General features: G+C 46.6%; 1 protein-coding gene across 2 annotated transcripts in view; it reads left to right on the top strand.

The window, feature by feature from the left end:
- Positions 1–16,467, top strand: part of GANAB (glucosidase II alpha subunit) — a 33,013-nt gene that overhangs the window by 13,525 nt on the left and 3,021 nt on the right. For both annotated transcript variants that reach the window (XM_054992892.1, XM_054992903.1), the window contains 17 exons: positions 843–936; positions 1,521–1,617; positions 2,132–2,312; positions 3,001–3,154; positions 4,172–4,407; positions 5,271–5,397; positions 7,607–7,686; positions 7,794–7,937; positions 9,633–9,729; positions 10,286–10,387; positions 10,526–10,769; positions 11,792–11,856; positions 12,999–13,075; positions 13,828–13,902; positions 14,485–14,598; positions 14,692–14,804; positions 15,928–16,028. In XM_054992892.1, the coding sequence (XP_054848867.1) occupies positions 843–936; positions 1,521–1,617; positions 2,132–2,312; positions 3,001–3,154; positions 4,172–4,407; positions 5,271–5,397; positions 7,607–7,686; positions 7,794–7,937; positions 9,633–9,729; positions 10,286–10,387; positions 10,526–10,769; positions 11,792–11,856; positions 12,999–13,075; positions 13,828–13,902; positions 14,485–14,598; positions 14,692–14,804; positions 15,928–16,028 (2,101 nt within the window). The remainder of the gene's footprint in view (positions 1–842; positions 937–1,520; positions 1,618–2,131; positions 2,313–3,000; positions 3,155–4,171; positions 4,408–5,270; positions 5,398–7,606; positions 7,687–7,793; positions 7,938–9,632; positions 9,730–10,285; positions 10,388–10,525; positions 10,770–11,791; positions 11,857–12,998; positions 13,076–13,827; positions 13,903–14,484; positions 14,599–14,691; positions 14,805–15,927; positions 16,029–16,467) is intronic.

The following is a 16,467-nucleotide window of genomic DNA, read 5'->3' on the forward strand; positions in this document are numbered from 1 at the left end:
TTGTTAGCTCCATCCTCTGTTAATTTGTCGGCTCCCCTTTTCAAACCCTCCAAGGCCCCCTTTAAAGCCTTTGGTTTATATGCACAGGTTGGTGAAGCGTAGTGACTATGATCTGGATGGGTAGCCATGTCTGTAGCCGTAGAAAAGAGCAAAAGTCCAGAAGCACCGATAAGGTAACTGAAGAAGTGAGCTGTGACTCAAGAAAGCTCATACCCTACTACAAATTTTGTTAGTCTTGTAGATGCTACTGGACTCTTGCTCTTTTCTGCTGAATATAATCTGTGATCAGGTGATCTCCGGTTCAAATCACACCTCTTCCACTAACTCTCTAGGTGGTCTTGGGCAAGCCACCGTCCCTCAACCTCAGTTCAGTATCTGTAACATGGGGATAATACCAGCAGTCTTACAGGGCTGTTACAAAGATTAACACATGATAATGCTTTATGCAATATGTGGTCCTTCACAGCGTCGAGGCCTGGAGAGCAGCCTTCTCCTGATCCACAATATAGGTCCCTCCAGATCACTATTGTTTGCTCAGATTGGTAGTGTCTTGGGCAGAGAAAATTTTTTTCCTGCTGGCACAGTTCCCGGTTCCATCCCCAGCGTCTCCATTTAAAGCATTTCAGGTAGCCAGGGCTGAGAAAAACATTTCTCAGGCCAAGGCCTGGGAGGTCCATACCAGTCAGAGGAGAGAATACTGAGCTCCACGGATCAGTGGTCTGACAGCATAAGGTGGCTTCACGTATTCACCCAGTGAGTAAACAGCTGAGCTGTGATTGGAAATGCGGGAGGTACGTGTCATAGGTAAGATTTCTCTGACCTGGCCATTTTTGTCCTTGAAGACTGAGGAAGCCTCCAAAGGGGCAGATGAGGCCGAAGAGGAGCCCGGATCGTGGGAGGAAACGTTCAAAACCCACACAGATAGCAAACCTAATGGTAAGCTTCCTGGAAGGATCAGAGTTGGTCAAGTAACAGAATTTTTAAACATTTTTCCAAAGCAGCAATACAAATGCCTTTCTGAGACCTGTGTGTGTGTGTGTGTGTGTGTGAGAGAGAGAGGGAGAGGGAGAGAGAGAGAGAGAGAGAGAGAGAGAGATGTGCTGTGAAGTCATAGCTGGCTTATGGCAACCTCCTAAGGTTCTTAAGGCAAGAGACAAAAAGAAGTAATTTGCCATTGCCTACCTCTGCACCGTGACCTGGGCTTCCTTAGTGGTCTCCCATCCAAGTGCTAGCCAGGGCCAACCCTGCTTAGCTTCTGGGAGTTGTTGAGATCCCTCATTACAATAATGGCCCTTAGTGAAAATGGCTTCAGGGATGCAAACAAGCTCAAAGTCTATTGGTATAATGGGAGACCTGGCTTTGGTGCGGCTGGCTTCAGTGGGCATAGATGAAGTAGAGACGGGTGTTTGGCGAGGAGGCCGCATTGTGAACAGCAGTTTAAAATCAGAGGTTTGCTGCCTTTTGTTGAAACTTTCCTCATTCTCATAGCAAATTTTCACTCTCTCCTTCCCTTACCCCAGGTCCAACATCAGTGGGGCTAGACTTCTCTCTCCCCGGTGTAGAGAATGTGTACGGCATCCCGGAACATGCAGATAACCTCCGTCTCCGGACAACTGAGTAAGCAGGGGTCTCTTTTTTAATGGAACTTACGCTGTTGTTGGGATGTGCATGTGTATCTTCTCCTCTCGCCCCACCCCACCATCTCTGGATCCTCTGGCCCGCAACTGTTCTCAGTGCCTTTCCAGAGAATTACATGCACCCCTTCTGCTGCTGCTCAGTCCAGAGCTTTCTGGACCAGTAGACCAACTTATATGAATCAGCTTACTCTGGAGGAGCACCATTTCCGCCTATTCTAGGAAAACTTGTAAAGCGCATGCACACATCTTTTTTTGAGAGTGCTTTCTGTTGAAACGGCTGTGTTTGGTACATTATGCAGAGGGCATTAGTTAGAGTCTATAAATCCAGGCTATCTTTCTGGATTTGTTTGTTTGGCTTGAATTTTTCTTGATCGGTTTGGCCTTTTGTTTGCTGCCTCGAGTCCTTGTTAGAGGTTGGAATATAGTTTATGGGATGGATATGACACTGGTAAGAGGAAGGACATTTTTTTCTTCTGGCATTCCTAACTTGGCAGGGGAGGAGACCCATACCGCCTCTACAACTTGGACGTCTTCCAGTACGAGCTCTATAACCCCATGGCCCTGTATGGCTCAGTTCCTGTCCTCCTGGCCCACAACACCCAGCGCACCATGGGGATCTTTTGGCTAAATGCTGCGGAGACTTGGGTGGACATCACCTCCAACACAGCTGGCAAGGTATTGGTGTGGGATGAGATGTGGTTAGAGCAGAGCTGGGTTAAAATATCACCTGTACGGAGGAGAAGTGTCAGCTTTCCCCCTTCCAGTCACAGGTTGTCGGGGAGGTGGACTTGTGGGTGTCTCAGGAGCGTCTTGAATTGACTGATAGAACATTTTCCATATTAACAGCAAAAGGAAGGTGTAATAGAGGGGAGCTGAAAGGTGTAATGGGGGAGGACTTGCTGGATTTTTTTTTTAGTGCCAAACTGGTGAGGGGAATTGTTTCGTGTTCACCCTGTAACGGCCAAAAGAAGAGACAGAGCCACAGATCAGGATTCAAACTGAAATTCAAGTTGACTTAACAGGATTCAAACTTTATATTCAGGATTCAAACTTAAATTCACTTAAATTCTAACTTAAATTCTGTATCATATCACATAAACATTCCCCAGTCTAATTAAGCTTTTCAGTGGAACTCCTGTTGTCGATCGATGGTTTATTGCGTGTCCTATATCTTGATAATGTGTTATAGCTGTCATCGTTACTACTCACAAATGTGATAGGAAATAAATTGTTATAATATCACCCCTCTGCCGTAAACTCACTAGGCGGGCCTTAGTAGGCAAGCTGCTTTCTCAGCCAAAGGCTGGAACGGTTCCAGGTGCTCTGTGCGAACATGCCCTTGTCTGCTTCCACACTCCTGCAGACACTGTTTGGGAAGATGCTGGACTACATGCAAGGGGGAGGCGAGACCCCTCAGACAGATGTCCGCTGGATGTCAGAGAGCGGAATTGTTGATGTGTTCCTGTTGCTGGGGCCGTCCCCTAAGGATATCTTCAGGCAGTATGCATCCCTCACAGGTGAGCGGGAGTTGGGATTTACTTTGCTTCTGATGGAATGAGAAGCGATGGTGTTTGTGCTACCTGCTTATTCGCATTAGTTCTGCCACTCCGTGCCAGGTGTTTAGAATGGCCTCCCTTCCTCCCAAGGCACCTGTACTTCATCACCAGCATGGTTTGCATGCTGTGATTAAAATGTAAAAGCACAGAATTGAATTCCAGGCGCAAGATTTATTATTCTGAGATGGCTGGTTCAGCTTTCTTTTTTTAAAAGCATGTTTCTAGTTCTTAAGGCTAAGTTTATGGTTTGATGTGCTGTCTGGCTTAACTCAGTGTCCATCCTAGCAGACCATGGTTTGCAGTGGACCAGAATGGTCCAAACCAGAATGGTAATCCATGCTTTGTAGTGGATTTGCAAATGGGTAGTTTGTGCTGAATTAACATACGAGAGTTACCCGCGGTCACTCTTCCTCTGAATTCTGTCTCACCCAACAAAGCCTGAAGTGCTGAGCTGCACGGCCAAAAAAAAAAAGCAAGCAGATGAGCTACTTGGCCTAAATTATGACTTGGCTGCTTGCTGTAGGCCTGTATGATGTCTAAACTGAAGCAGTGAAAACAAGTTTTTAAAGCGTGAGTGAGGAAATGGAGTCTGTGAGCTGGGGAGAGGGGGGGATAATCTTGGCAAGGTTTCACTGGGCCAAGGTGATGGGGCTTCTGTTGGGTTGGGTCCCACCAAGTCTGTTCCATTCCTGGTGGCACTTTGCCACGATGCAGTGAGAGAGCCGTCTTGCATCAGGAGAAACCTCCTTTTGTGTTCCAGAGGAAAGCCCTGCAGTTTGCAGAACAGGTCTGCAGCATCCAGCCCACATGCTTTCCACTCCTTATGATCAGCTTAGGGGAAAAAAGCCTTTGTAAATTAAGAAAATACAAGCAAATTTGCTATTGTGGAGTAGGATTTTGAAACATGCTAGGGCCAGAGTGCGAATGCCGCATGTGACAGATCCCAGCTGAGGTCCGATCTGATCCCCCCTTGCTCAGGCACCCAGGCCCTCCCTCCGCTCTTCTCCCTGGGGTATCACCAGAGTCGCTGGAACTACAACGACGAGGAGGATGTGAATGCCGTGGACAACGGTTTTGACGAGCATGACATACCCTACGACGTCATCTGGCTGGACATCGAGCATGCCGACGGCAAGCGCTACTTCACGTGGGATCCCAACAAGTTCCCCCATCCCCGGGAAATGCTTCAGCGGCTGGCAGCCAAGAGACGCCAGGTAGGAATCTGCGAAGCTGCTTTATGTCAAGCCAGCCCATTGGCCCATCTAGAACCAGCATTGTTTCCTCTGACTTGTAGGAGTCCCCTAGCATCTCAGGCAGAGAAAGACACACCATCGTTGTATGGATCATTGTTCTGCCTGTTCTGGTGCTACCTACTCTTGATTGGCCTTGCTTTCCAGAGGGAGGAGCTATAAGCCCAGTGGTAGAGCACCTGCTTTTGTGTGCTGAAGGTCCAGAGTTTAAACCCAGCATCTTGTTCTGGATGACTCTGAACGGGCCTTATTCAGATGTTGGTGGGTGCACTTGAGATCATTTAATTCCTCAACCATGTTTTTGGTTTGTTGCGGGTATAGTAAGTGATGCAAAACTGAATTAATCAAGAGGGCTTTTTATTAAGGAAGCGGTAAGGAAGCGGTTTCAAAGAGATTCATCAATAAAGGGATAGGGATTGTATTGTTGTGTGCTCTGTTGTTGTAAGTATGATCTTTGAGCTATATCTTCACTTCTGTGTACGGCGAGCATTCTTGCCATTCTCAGATGGTTCTTGCAGTCGGGGTCCAATGCATATTATCTGTTGATTAGGGTTAGGGTTAGTTTCCAAAAGTCTGTGTTATTCAGTTACTCTTTTATTTCTTACTTGGAAGCCTGAAGGCAATTTCTGCTGAAATCTCAGAAGCTGAAGAGAGGGCTGGCTGTGAGACCCGGGCTTCCAATATTTCCTCCCGCTTTATCAGAACCAGAATGAATTAGACAAATTAAAAAGACTGCTCAGTTTGGACTTATGGAAAAGTGGCGTGCCTCTGCATTACCTTTTTCTTCCCCTAACCACACTCGTTTTGTGTTTCCTTCCTTAATCCAGATGGTGAGCATTGTGGACCCTCACATCAAGGTGGACAGCGGCTACCGAGTCCACAATGAGATCCGCTCCCGGAACTTTTATGTTAAAACCAAGGACGGAAATGACTACGAAGGCTGGTGTTGGCCAGGTGATGGAAAGGGGCTGTAGTAGTACAGGATTGGGGGACGTTTCTGGGACTTTACTAGCTGTTGGTTTTGATGGCATAGGCCAGGGCCAGTCTTTCTGTAAATGCATGGCTTAGGCCATCAGTCCTTCTAGCTCAAAATGGTCTACTTTGACTATTAGCAGTCTTCCCCAACTTCTACCTGAGATTGTTTAACTGTAGGTAAGGGCTGAATGTGGGATCTTTTGCATGCAAAGCCAGTTGTCTATCACTGAGCCATAGCACCTGGGGGAGCAGAGGACAGCACATTTTTGACACCCTTAAAGGACAAGAAATAGTTCATTTTAGAAAAACAGTGCTAGTCTGACACAAGACCCCATAAAATGGTAATGGGTTGGGTTCTGTAGATCTGCTTCAAAAATGGTGGTGCTTTCCTCCGGTGCAGTAGCCAGTTCTAGATGTACTATTAGAGGAACCGATCTGCACGATCCAATTCCCAAAGGATTTAATATCTTTAGTTCCTAAAAGAATGTCTGTCCTGCCTTTCCATCAGTGCACATCACCAAGACCACTTTCAAGAGCCAGTGTTGTGTAGTGGTTAGAGTGGGTCTGGGGAGATCCAAGTTCAGTTCTCCATTTGGCCATGAAACTCACTGGTCAGCCTCAGGCTGAGAATATATGATGGGCCCAGCATATGGTCCAGGGTTATCATGACGATAAAACAGAGGAAGGGAGAACGGCAGGTGTTCCATCTTGCCTGCCTTGCAGGAAGGGCCAGGATCAAAATATAGTAGGGTAGCTTTCACCTTCACACAATCATAATGAAAGCAATTGATACCAACAAATATTTTTTGCCTTTACAGTCACTGAAAGACTTATACTACCACAATGAAAAGACAAAAACCCACTTCCCATTACTCACTGGATTGAGGGCCTTATAAACTTATCAGCTTTTGAATGTATTGCATATAGACTGCAGTTGCGTGTGAGCTTATTTTTAGATATTTGGTGACCTTTTATAGAAGCATATGTATAGATTTATCAGCACTGGAGTGTTCTTTTTTGTTTTGCACAAATAAATACAAATTTAATATATAAAATATTTTTAATTAGTACCAAAAAATTAAGCCGAAAACTAGCAACTGTTCGGAAACAGACCAGAAATAAATCAAAAAGGTGTCACCGAAAGCCTGGATGGATTAAGATGTTTTTATCTGGCATAGTCTGGTTGCTAGGATAGGTGCCTGTAAGTGATGCTGCATATTCTGGTAGTGATAGCTGCCGATCTTGCCTCCAAAGTCACAAAGAGAAGTAGCATGTTGTGGGGTCAGGGGGCCCTTAATATGTTTTAATTCTCTTAAGATTTGGAGTTACACAAGTGATTTATTTATTTATTTTAGAAGCATTGATGTGATGGATGATAAATGGCTCCAGCTAGGCAGTTCATCACAATAAAACATAAGCGAGATACTGTTACTATGACATAGGGAATTTAGAATGGGTGCAAGGTAAGTGCTGCCCACCCTGGGCTAGATTGGAGAGACTGAGAGACGGTATCAGAGGGGTGGTGGGGAATGCTTGCCTTGAGCAGAACAAGAGCCACGTGCTGTTACGATGATGCTGTTGTGTTAAAATCAGTATTTTCTGGTCTTAATGATGCCATCAGTGTACATGGCGTAGTGTCTTACAGAGTTACATAGGCAATGGGTTCATCAGTCACTCACTTTTTTTGTCCCACCTGCCCTACAAGGAACTCGGGGCAACATGCATGGTTCTCTCTTCCTCCATTTATCCTTCCAATGGCCCTATAAGGTAGGTGAGGCTGAGAGAGAGTGACCGGCCCTAGATCACCAAGAGAGTTCCACAGCTCCCCTGGCCGTTATAGTCTTACACAGTAACCACTAGACCACACTGACTCCCTACCCCCAAGCTGAAATGGATGAGCAAAAAAAAAAAGGAGGAGAGTGACGCGTGTGAACAATTATTATTCCTCTTATTTAAGAGAATATAAGTCTCAGGTACCTAGTTCTTCCTATAGATTATGGTTAGCCAAAGGAGATCCCTCCCCCCGTGCAACTTCCTCTCTAGCTTGTGACTGGAGGGAGGAGTGACTTGGGATGAGTATATGCAAGAACAGGTTGGCAAGGGTGGGGGGACTAAGGGGTTAAGCCAACAGTTTCATGAAACTCCTTGCGCGCATCCCTAACCTGTTCTTGGACCTCCTTCCACCCAGGCTCAGCAGGGTACCCCGACTTCACCAACCCAGAGATGCGTGCCTGGTGGTCCAGCATGTTTGCCTATGACCAATACGAGGTAAGGCAGTGGCTGGTCTTCTTGGGGATCCCTCTCTTTGGCTACCACATGACCCTCAACGTCCCCTTCTCACGCGAGAGCCTTTCTTTCGTCCTCCTTTGTTCCAGGGTTCCATGGAGAACCTCTACACCTGGAATGACATGAATGAGCCCTCTGTCTTCAATGGTCCAGAGGTGACCATGCACAAGGATGCTGTGCACCAGGGGGGCTGGGAGCATCGTGACATCCACAACCTGTACGGATTCTACGTGGTAAGTGTGGCTTTCTTATGTGCTGAGGAAATCAGAACTCTGGGGCCCTGAATCATGTCTAGGAATGTTTGTTTATTTTAATTTTGTTATATTTGAAAAGAAAATTTAAAAATAAACACTATGGAAAGGTCCTCCCTTCATTGAATTATGGGAGATGAGCATTTGTCTTTCCAATGTTGTAACATACGTCTTTTTGCTACAGTAAGGGCACAGAGGGACCATTTTCATTGATGATGGCTTAGGTTCCAGGATACATGTAGCTAGTTTAGAAGTACATAAACATCCTCAAAAATCAGTGTGCATTTTAATACAAAATTAATATGAGTAATCACTTCCTCCCAAAAAGATTGAATAACTGGACTTGCCCAAAGGATATGCTTAAAAGACATGCCCTGTAAGCTACAGCATCAGTTGTTAGACACTGTACTTGGTTCTTTTCTAAAACAGAACTGTGGTGTCCAAATATACCCTAAACTTTTGCTAAATAAGTAGCAGCCCTAGAGATCCATAGAAGTAACGAATAATAGCATTTAAGGCCTTATTCCATTGCTTTGGCAAAATTGGACAATCCAAGTCCTTATTCCCTTCATTCCTGAGACTCTGCATATCTTATTTATTAACTAACAAACTATTTATAAACAAATATTATAAGTTTTGGGTTTTGCATAGATTTCCAAAAAGTTTCCAAAAGTGGGAAGAGACATTGAAACACTCCATACTGCAAGGAAGGGCTGCAGTGTTGTTGAACTGGAGCAATTATATGGGTGAGAGACTGATGGGGGATGGATATGGGTACTATCAAACTTTTTTTCCCCAAGTGGGCTAATGGGAGCAGATGCTGGTAACTTCTCTTTATTCTCTGTGCTTCCGAAATCTGTATGTATGTAAAGTGCTATCAAATTGCAGCCAACTTAGGTGACCCTGTTAGGTATCCAAGACAAGAAACAAACCGAGGTGGTCTGCCTCTGCACAGTGACCCTGGTCTTCCTTGGTGGTCTCCCATCCAAGTACTAACCAGAGCTGACCCTGCTTAGCTTCCAAGATCGGGCTAGCCTGGGCCCTCCAGGCTGGGGCAAAATGCATATAGCTTTATATAGTTTACTCTAGGTTTTGTTAGTCATGAAGAAGAGTAAGAAAGGAAGGGTGATGTAAGTGAGTAGACCAGGGGAGATCCAGTCTCAGTTTGGCCCTGAGTCCACTTGGTTGGGGAGGGCGGACTATAAATCTAAGTAAGTAAATAAATAAATAAATAAATAAAGCTTACTTGGATGACTTTGGACCAGACATACATATTCCGTCTAACCTACTTCACGGAGTCTTTTGTACAAATCATAATGGGTGGTTGGAAGAGGGAGGCTCCGTGTACTACCCTGGGCTCCTTTTGGAAGCAAAACATCAAAAGTCCCCTCCTGCAGCTTCTGGAAATACTCTTGGCTGATCCCTTCAGCTTCTGAGATTTCAGCAGGCCCAGCTTACACACATCCTTGAGGGCTAGAAATTTGTTCATTTTAAAAAAAAAAAATAACGAAAGTCGAACTTTTCAGGAAGCTTTTCTGTCATCTGAAACGGCACCTCCGTCTACATGCTCTGTTTACAGAGAGAGAGAGAGAACGGGAGTAGTGGAGGGCTGGTGATGATACAGGCGCTGAACTGTCCCTTCACTGAGATCTCTCTTGTTCCCCCTTCCTCTGTCAGCAAATGGCAACGGCCCTTGGGCAGGTGCAGCGGTCGGGCGGTGTGGAGCGGCCCTTCGTTCTGACTCGAGCGTTCTTTGCAGGCTCGCAGCGCTACGGTCAGTGGCAGGATGCATGCCTGGGTGTGAGAGAGCCTGGGGAGGAATTTTCAAAGGGAAGAGGAGGGGAGGGCCGTAGCTCGGTGGTGGATTTCCTGCCCGTGTCAATCCCCAGCATCTCCTGTTCAAGAATCCCAGGTAGCGGGTGAAGACCATTCTCTACCTGGGACCTTGGAGAACTGCTGCTGGGCAGAAGAGAGACTTGGGCAAAAATGGCCCTCTAGGGGTGCACCTGCGGCAGGATAAAAAGTGAGCCATCGGTGCGGTGTGCTGTTGCGGCCGCTGCAGGGCCTTGAGAGGGGCTGCGCCAGGCCTCCGTGCCCCCTGTGGCAGGCCTCTGAGTGGCCGCGGAGCCAGTGGGAAGGCACAGCGTGAGGGGAACCCCGCCTTCCTGTGGCTTTCCTGCTGGCGGCTGTGAGGCCCCTTGTGTTTTTTTTTCCACAGTGGGCTCTGTTACTAGTATGCTCATAAGAAGCTGTTTCTGTGTAGCAACAAGGGATAAAATGGCAATACGTACAACATTCCTTCACTACCATACCATCTTTCTCCTCTGCAGGGGCTGTGTGGACAGGGGACAACGCAGCTGAGTGGGACCACTTGAAGATCTCCATTCCCATGTGCCTGAGCCTGGGTCTTGTGGGCATCTCTTTCTGCGGAGGTAAGTGCTGTTGGGGAACAGTCTGCATTCAAACAGGTCTCTGTGCTTGTGGGCGAGAGTCTAAGAAAGAAGGTGAATGCAGAAGGAGTATTAAAGCACTCACCACCCTGCTGTCTTTCTTCCTCAACCCATCCCTAGCTGACGTGGGTGGGTTCTTCAAAAACCCAGAGCCAGAGCTGCTGGTGCGATGGTACCAAGTGGGAGCTTACCAACCCTTCTTCCGGGCACATGCCCACGTGGACACCACCCGCCGGGAACCCTGGCTGTTTGGCGAGGACAACGAAGCATTGATCCGTGATGCCATCCGCCAGCGCTACGCCCTGCTTCCCTTTTGGTACACTGCGTTCTACCACAGTTACCGTACAGGCGAGCCCGTCATGAGGTGAGCCAATTGGACTCTCCGCATACCGGTCCAAAATGGTAGATCTTGAAACGTAATCTAATGAGCCCATTCGGCAAGTCAGTATAGGGTGGCGAAATGAAGCATTTGGTCAAACAGTTCAGAATTAATTACTTTTTGAAGCCACAATAGCCAGAAACTTTTGTCTGTTACGAAATCTGAAATTCTGCATTTAGTCTTAAAATTCTTGTGGATGGGGTGGGGCCAGACTATGTGGGCACGGGATATACGGAGCCTGTACAGGTTCATTTTCAACATGGTGCCCAACCAGTTTAGAACCCAAATCATGATTTGAGCTTGCAGGTGTACAACAGAGAGAAACCAAGCGTTAGAGCTGCTTGTGTTTTTTATCTGTCCAGAACTGGGAAGGAGGGCCTCTGGAGACAGGGCCATGGCAATTATAGCAGGCAATTCAGATGTCATGCCTAACCGTGGTTTCTAAGTCGCAGACTATTCAGACACTACACAACATTTTTCAATTTCCCGCTGCAATTTGGAGCAATGTGCAAACTGAGCCTTGGAACCACTTCATGCAAAATGCTATAACAATTGGTACTTCAGGAGTAAGCCCCCCCCCCCAATTCTCTCCTGCTCCTCCTTCCCTCTTGTGTGCTGTTAAAGTCTTGCTTTGGCACAAGCCTGCAAACTGCGGCTTGCACTTCCAGTCTAGGATTTCCAAACCAGCTTTGAACTATGGTTTTCCAATTCTGGCTTGCAAGGGAAGTGCAAACCACAGTTGGCATCGGCAAAATACAGGCTGGATCATGTGGATCCATTCTGCTGACAACGCTTAGCAGTGGCACCCTGATACAAGAGGCTCAAACTAGTTTCTGCCAGAGCAGGATTCACTAACTAAATACCAGTGTTCAAAGATGGGATGTGTTAACCTCAATGTCAAACATGATTTAAAGTTAGGTGTGAACCAATCTGTGTAGGGAATTGCATCTCCTCTTTTGTCTCCTTGTCATCAGTGCTCTCCCCCCGCCCTCTTTTCTTTTCTGTAGACCCCTCTGGGTGGAATATCCCCAGGACGTTACTACATTCAGCATTGATGACCAGTATCTTCTTGGTGAGTCCAGTGGATCCCAAGGGTGGGGATGCCGAAAGATTCATGTCTCCCTCTCTGTTCTCTTTGATCTTTCATTATCCACTGTCTCTCTCTGCTCTAAAGCGTGTGGCTGAGAACTTAATAATATGCTTAAATGTTAACGCTTTTTTGGCAGTGCTATATAATAAAGGAATGTAATGGCAAAATGTCCTTTCTGTCGATGCATGGGAAGTGTTTGGTGCCTAATGCCTCAGGCCCCTTTTTGACTGCTTTCATAGGTATTTAAATTGAACTGGGTTACAGTTGAGAGAGGTCATTAAAATTAAATTCCTTTGCTCAGTTCTTCTAGTGAAATAAGGGCAATATCCATAAAACAGCTTTATTAGCACAAGGTAGTAAGCATGCTTTTGTATTCCACAACATTCTCTTTTCTGACGGGAGGTTCAAACACTAAAAAGCTGATATTGGGTAGTGACAGAAAGCCCCGCTGGAGAGTAAAACTGGTTTAAGATGAAACAGAGGCATGATTTAGGGTTGATATGCTGTGCTGGGTGGAAAATAAAAAAAAAATCTTGAGTTGCATCAAAGGCTACTGAAATGACTGCAGTTGCTGCTGTTCCTTTGAAAACTTAAAAGTCAGAAGTAATTTGGATCAATTTCCAAATATTAATCTGAAATATTAAGGGTTGTTACAGAATTTCAGCCATGCCCAGTGACATCTTTTCTCCACTTTTTTTTCCCTTGGGGGGGTGTCTTATCCAGCTTGACAGAGAGCTCTATGGCTCTTGAAAGTTTGCTCTTGGTTCTGGGTTTTTTTCCTAAATAGATCAATCTGGCTGCCTGCAGTTATTAACTTCATTATTCAAAAATTAATTCTTGTTTCTTCTGGAATGATAAATACACAGGGCCACAGATGCTCATGCGCCTTGTCAAAACCATTGTGCTGTCCAACGTGGACGGTCTGTGTGTAGATAAATACATAATAAAAAAATTCTTTACTTGCCTGTCAGTCCCAAACTGCAGAAATCATTAACTCTCCAGTCTTTTCACATTAACTCTGAGAGCTAAACCTTTATTTTTAAAAAAGTGTATCTTCACTGTACCCTAATGTTTCTCCAGGTTCAGTAAGGTCTCCTGCTCATATGCTGGTTTCTCCCTTGTAGGTGATGCATTGCTGGTTCACCCAGTAACCGCTCAAGGAGCCCGAGGCGTGCAGGTCTACTTGCCTGGCAAAGGAGAGGTGAGAGGAGCTGAGAGGAAATTACTGAGGCACAGATAGATGGTCTTGATAAGGACAGGGTGCAACGCCCCCCCTCCCCGCAACATCATATGCACTGACCGTAGCTTAAGAACCCAGACCACAATTTATACTTCCAGATGTGCAAGAAAACCATGGCATAGGGTGGCATGCTTGATGACTGAACTGAGTCACGGAGACACACATAGGCCATGTCAGAGAGCAGCGCTTGAGAGCATGGGGCTTACTGCTCTGTGCTAAAGAAACAAATTCCACTTTGAAGGGTGCAAATCAATAAGATGCATGTTGTGTTGGTCACTGTAGGTTTTTAAATGATTTGCATTGATGCAGAATAGCTGTGCTTTGTTGAGCAAGGGATAGTAGAAAGACCTTTCTGAGTAACACAGTGACTTCCATTTATCTGTGGGGGGGGCAGGGGCGAGGCAGGAATAAAGTATGGAGGCCAGGAGGGGAATAACGGGTGTTAAGTAAGGCCAGGCAGAAAAGTAAGTTATTGCGTGAATTGGGAAGCCTGTTGTAGGTACAGGCTGATCGGTTTTCAATTTTTTATTGTAAGGACTAGGAACTTGAATTTAAATGAAAGAATAATGCAACGGTCCAAATTTTGTGTCTCCTGTGAGACTGCATGTGCATAACAAAACTCCCTCCTGTGGAAAGTCCCTATTCTGTTGTGCCGCCCCCACCCCCGTTATTTTTAATGGAAAACTTACTATCATCTCCCTCTATCCATTCAGGTCTGGTATGATGTCCACACCCACCAGAAGCTTCACGCTCCTCAAACCCTCTATTTAACAGTCACCATGAGCAGCGTAAGTCAGAGAAGGAGTGTGTTTCATTGGGGAGGGGGCATGGGTCAGTGATGGAGTATCTGCTTGCCATGCAGAAGGTCCCAGGTTCAATCCCCAGCATCTCCAGTTCAAAAGATCAAGTAGAAGGTGATGTGGAAGACTTCCTCCTGAGACCCTGAAGAGCCTCTGTCAGTCTGAGCAGAAATAGCATTGAGTGCAGTGGACTGTTGGTGTTAAATAATTGGAGTAAAGGGTCCAGTAGCATCTTTAAGACTAACCAATTTTATTGTTGCATAAGCTTCCGAGGTCCACAGCTCTCTTCGTCTGATGCATGGATGCATCTGATGAAGAGAGCTGTGGTTCTCAAAAGCTTATGCTACAGTAAAGTTGGTTAGTCTTAAAGGTGCTACTGGATTCTTTACCATTTTGCAACTACAGACTAACATGGCTAAGTCCTCTGGATCTAAATCATTATAGGGCAGCTTTATGTGTTCATGGGATGGAGGAGGGCAGGGTTGTCGCACCCCCCAGATTGCTGTAACGATTCCCCCAAGGACAAAGGTTATCACACCCCCGAGCACTGATACAAGTCTCTCTCTGCAGATCCCAGTGTACCAACGTGGCGGTAGCATTGTGGCCCGGAAGGAGCGAGTACGGCGGTCTTCGGATTGCATGCAGAATGATCCTTACACCCTCTATGTGGCCCTGGGCCCCCAGGTGAGTGTGAGTATGGCTGGGGTTGAGAAGCTGCACCCCACGGTCCAATCCACAGGGTTTTCCATTTATTCTTTCCAACGTTTCCCACCACAGGGCACAGCAAAAGGGGACCTCTATGTTGATGACGGGCACACGTATAATTTCGAGACGAAGGGGCAGTACCTACATCGCCGCTTCAGTTTCTCCGGCAACACACTGACAGCCAGGTACCTTCTCCCCCTCCAACCCCAATCTAACAGACCTGTCTAGCATGGCTAGTTCAAACTGAGGCAGTAAACTGGCCTTTGACCTGTAGTACTTCAGGCTTGAACAGCTGAACATTTCTACATATAGTTCCTTGTGCACAGAAAACCGTTATGCCAGGGAGTAGCATACCGTCTCCCTGCAGTCCGTGTGGGTCCTACCCTGACTGTTTCAGCCACAACACGGCCGGAGTTGATCAGCTGTGACCTTCCACTGCTCTTTGGAAGGTAGAGGTGATGGCTTCTGCACATGGGAAACGGCAAACCTGCTTTATTACTTGCTTTATTTCAGCCACATGCTAGAAAAATAGCACGATCTGCCCTTGCCTCCTGGAAAAGACACCCCCTCCCCAAATTCCCCACTGCCCCAAATTCCAGGTGCTTTTTTGGGGTCCTTGCTCTTCCTCCTCCTCTGCCATCACAGTCTGGGTATAAATATGCCACGCCAGGCTTTGAGACAGGGAAACAGACCTCCAGCTTCATTCGGTTGGGTTGTCTGACCCGAACAGATGAAATAAAGCAACGCAAACGGCAAACTAGCACATGGCCCATAACATTGACAGTTCAAACGTATGTAGTGGTTATTTGTTTGTTTACTTCCTTTGTAGCCCACCTTTCTCCCCAGAGAGGCCTACGGCATTCGCCTCTCCTCCGTTTTACCCTCACAACAATCCTGTGGGGGAGGTTAGGCGTGAGGGCATGTGACTGGCCCAAGGTCACCCAGCAAGCTTCCATGGCAGGGCTTGAACTTGGGTCTCCCGATCTTAGTTCAGTACTAATCACTACCCCACACACAGTTAAGGGAGTGGGGGAGGCTCAGGCTGTATGGTCCATTGTTGGTATACAGAGTCCCACTTCATTTTGCAGCACATCCGGCTGAAGGGTTTGTGGCCACGGGCATTGAGAACCATCTTCCCTGAGATCCGCTGCCTGCCACAGGGGGGCAGTACTGAGCTACAAGAACCAACGGGCTGACTCTGTGTATGGTTGCTTTGTGGATTCATACGTTGCTGATCTCTCACTCCTCTTCCAAGTAATGACCACATCATTAACTCCAACGCTGTTTCTCTTTTCTCCCTTCTGCCAGCTCTGCAGACCCTAAGGGCAGTTATGAAACTTCAGCATGGATCGAAAGGGTGGTGATCCTGGGAGCTGGGAAACCAGCGGCTGTGTTCCTCAAACAAGCTGGTGAGTGGTTTGGCCTGGGCAAAAGCAACCGCATTTCCTTAATGCAACTGTTCATTTGCCGCCTGCATTCTGTGCTGTAAAAAAGCTCACAGGCAGGACACAGCTCTGGAAGAGTACTAGCTATCCTGTCTTCCAAGAAGAGGCACCCCGCCAGCTGGTAAAGAGATTCATGCCAGAATCCAGTTCCGTAGTCGTACATTTCTGCTGTGGGTGTGTATCATGTTTTCCCAGCACCAAATGGACTTTACTTTGTACCTAGGGGAATTTTATCTTTCGCTCATCCCCCCCCCCCACACACCACCACCAGCTCTACTGTTGTGTATTCTCTGTGCTATATAAACGAGAAAACATCACACAACTTTCTTGAATGCTACCGCAAGGCTGTATAACAAACTGTCTTGTTATAAAAGGTATGCATGTTTATGGTGTTCTTTGGGGT

Source organism: Eublepharis macularius, chromosome 1 (genome assembly GCF_028583425.1).
Source record: "Eublepharis macularius isolate TG4126 chromosome 1, MPM_Emac_v1.0, whole genome shotgun sequence".
Taxonomy (NCBI): domain Eukaryota; kingdom Metazoa; phylum Chordata; class Lepidosauria; order Squamata; family Eublepharidae; genus Eublepharis; species Eublepharis macularius.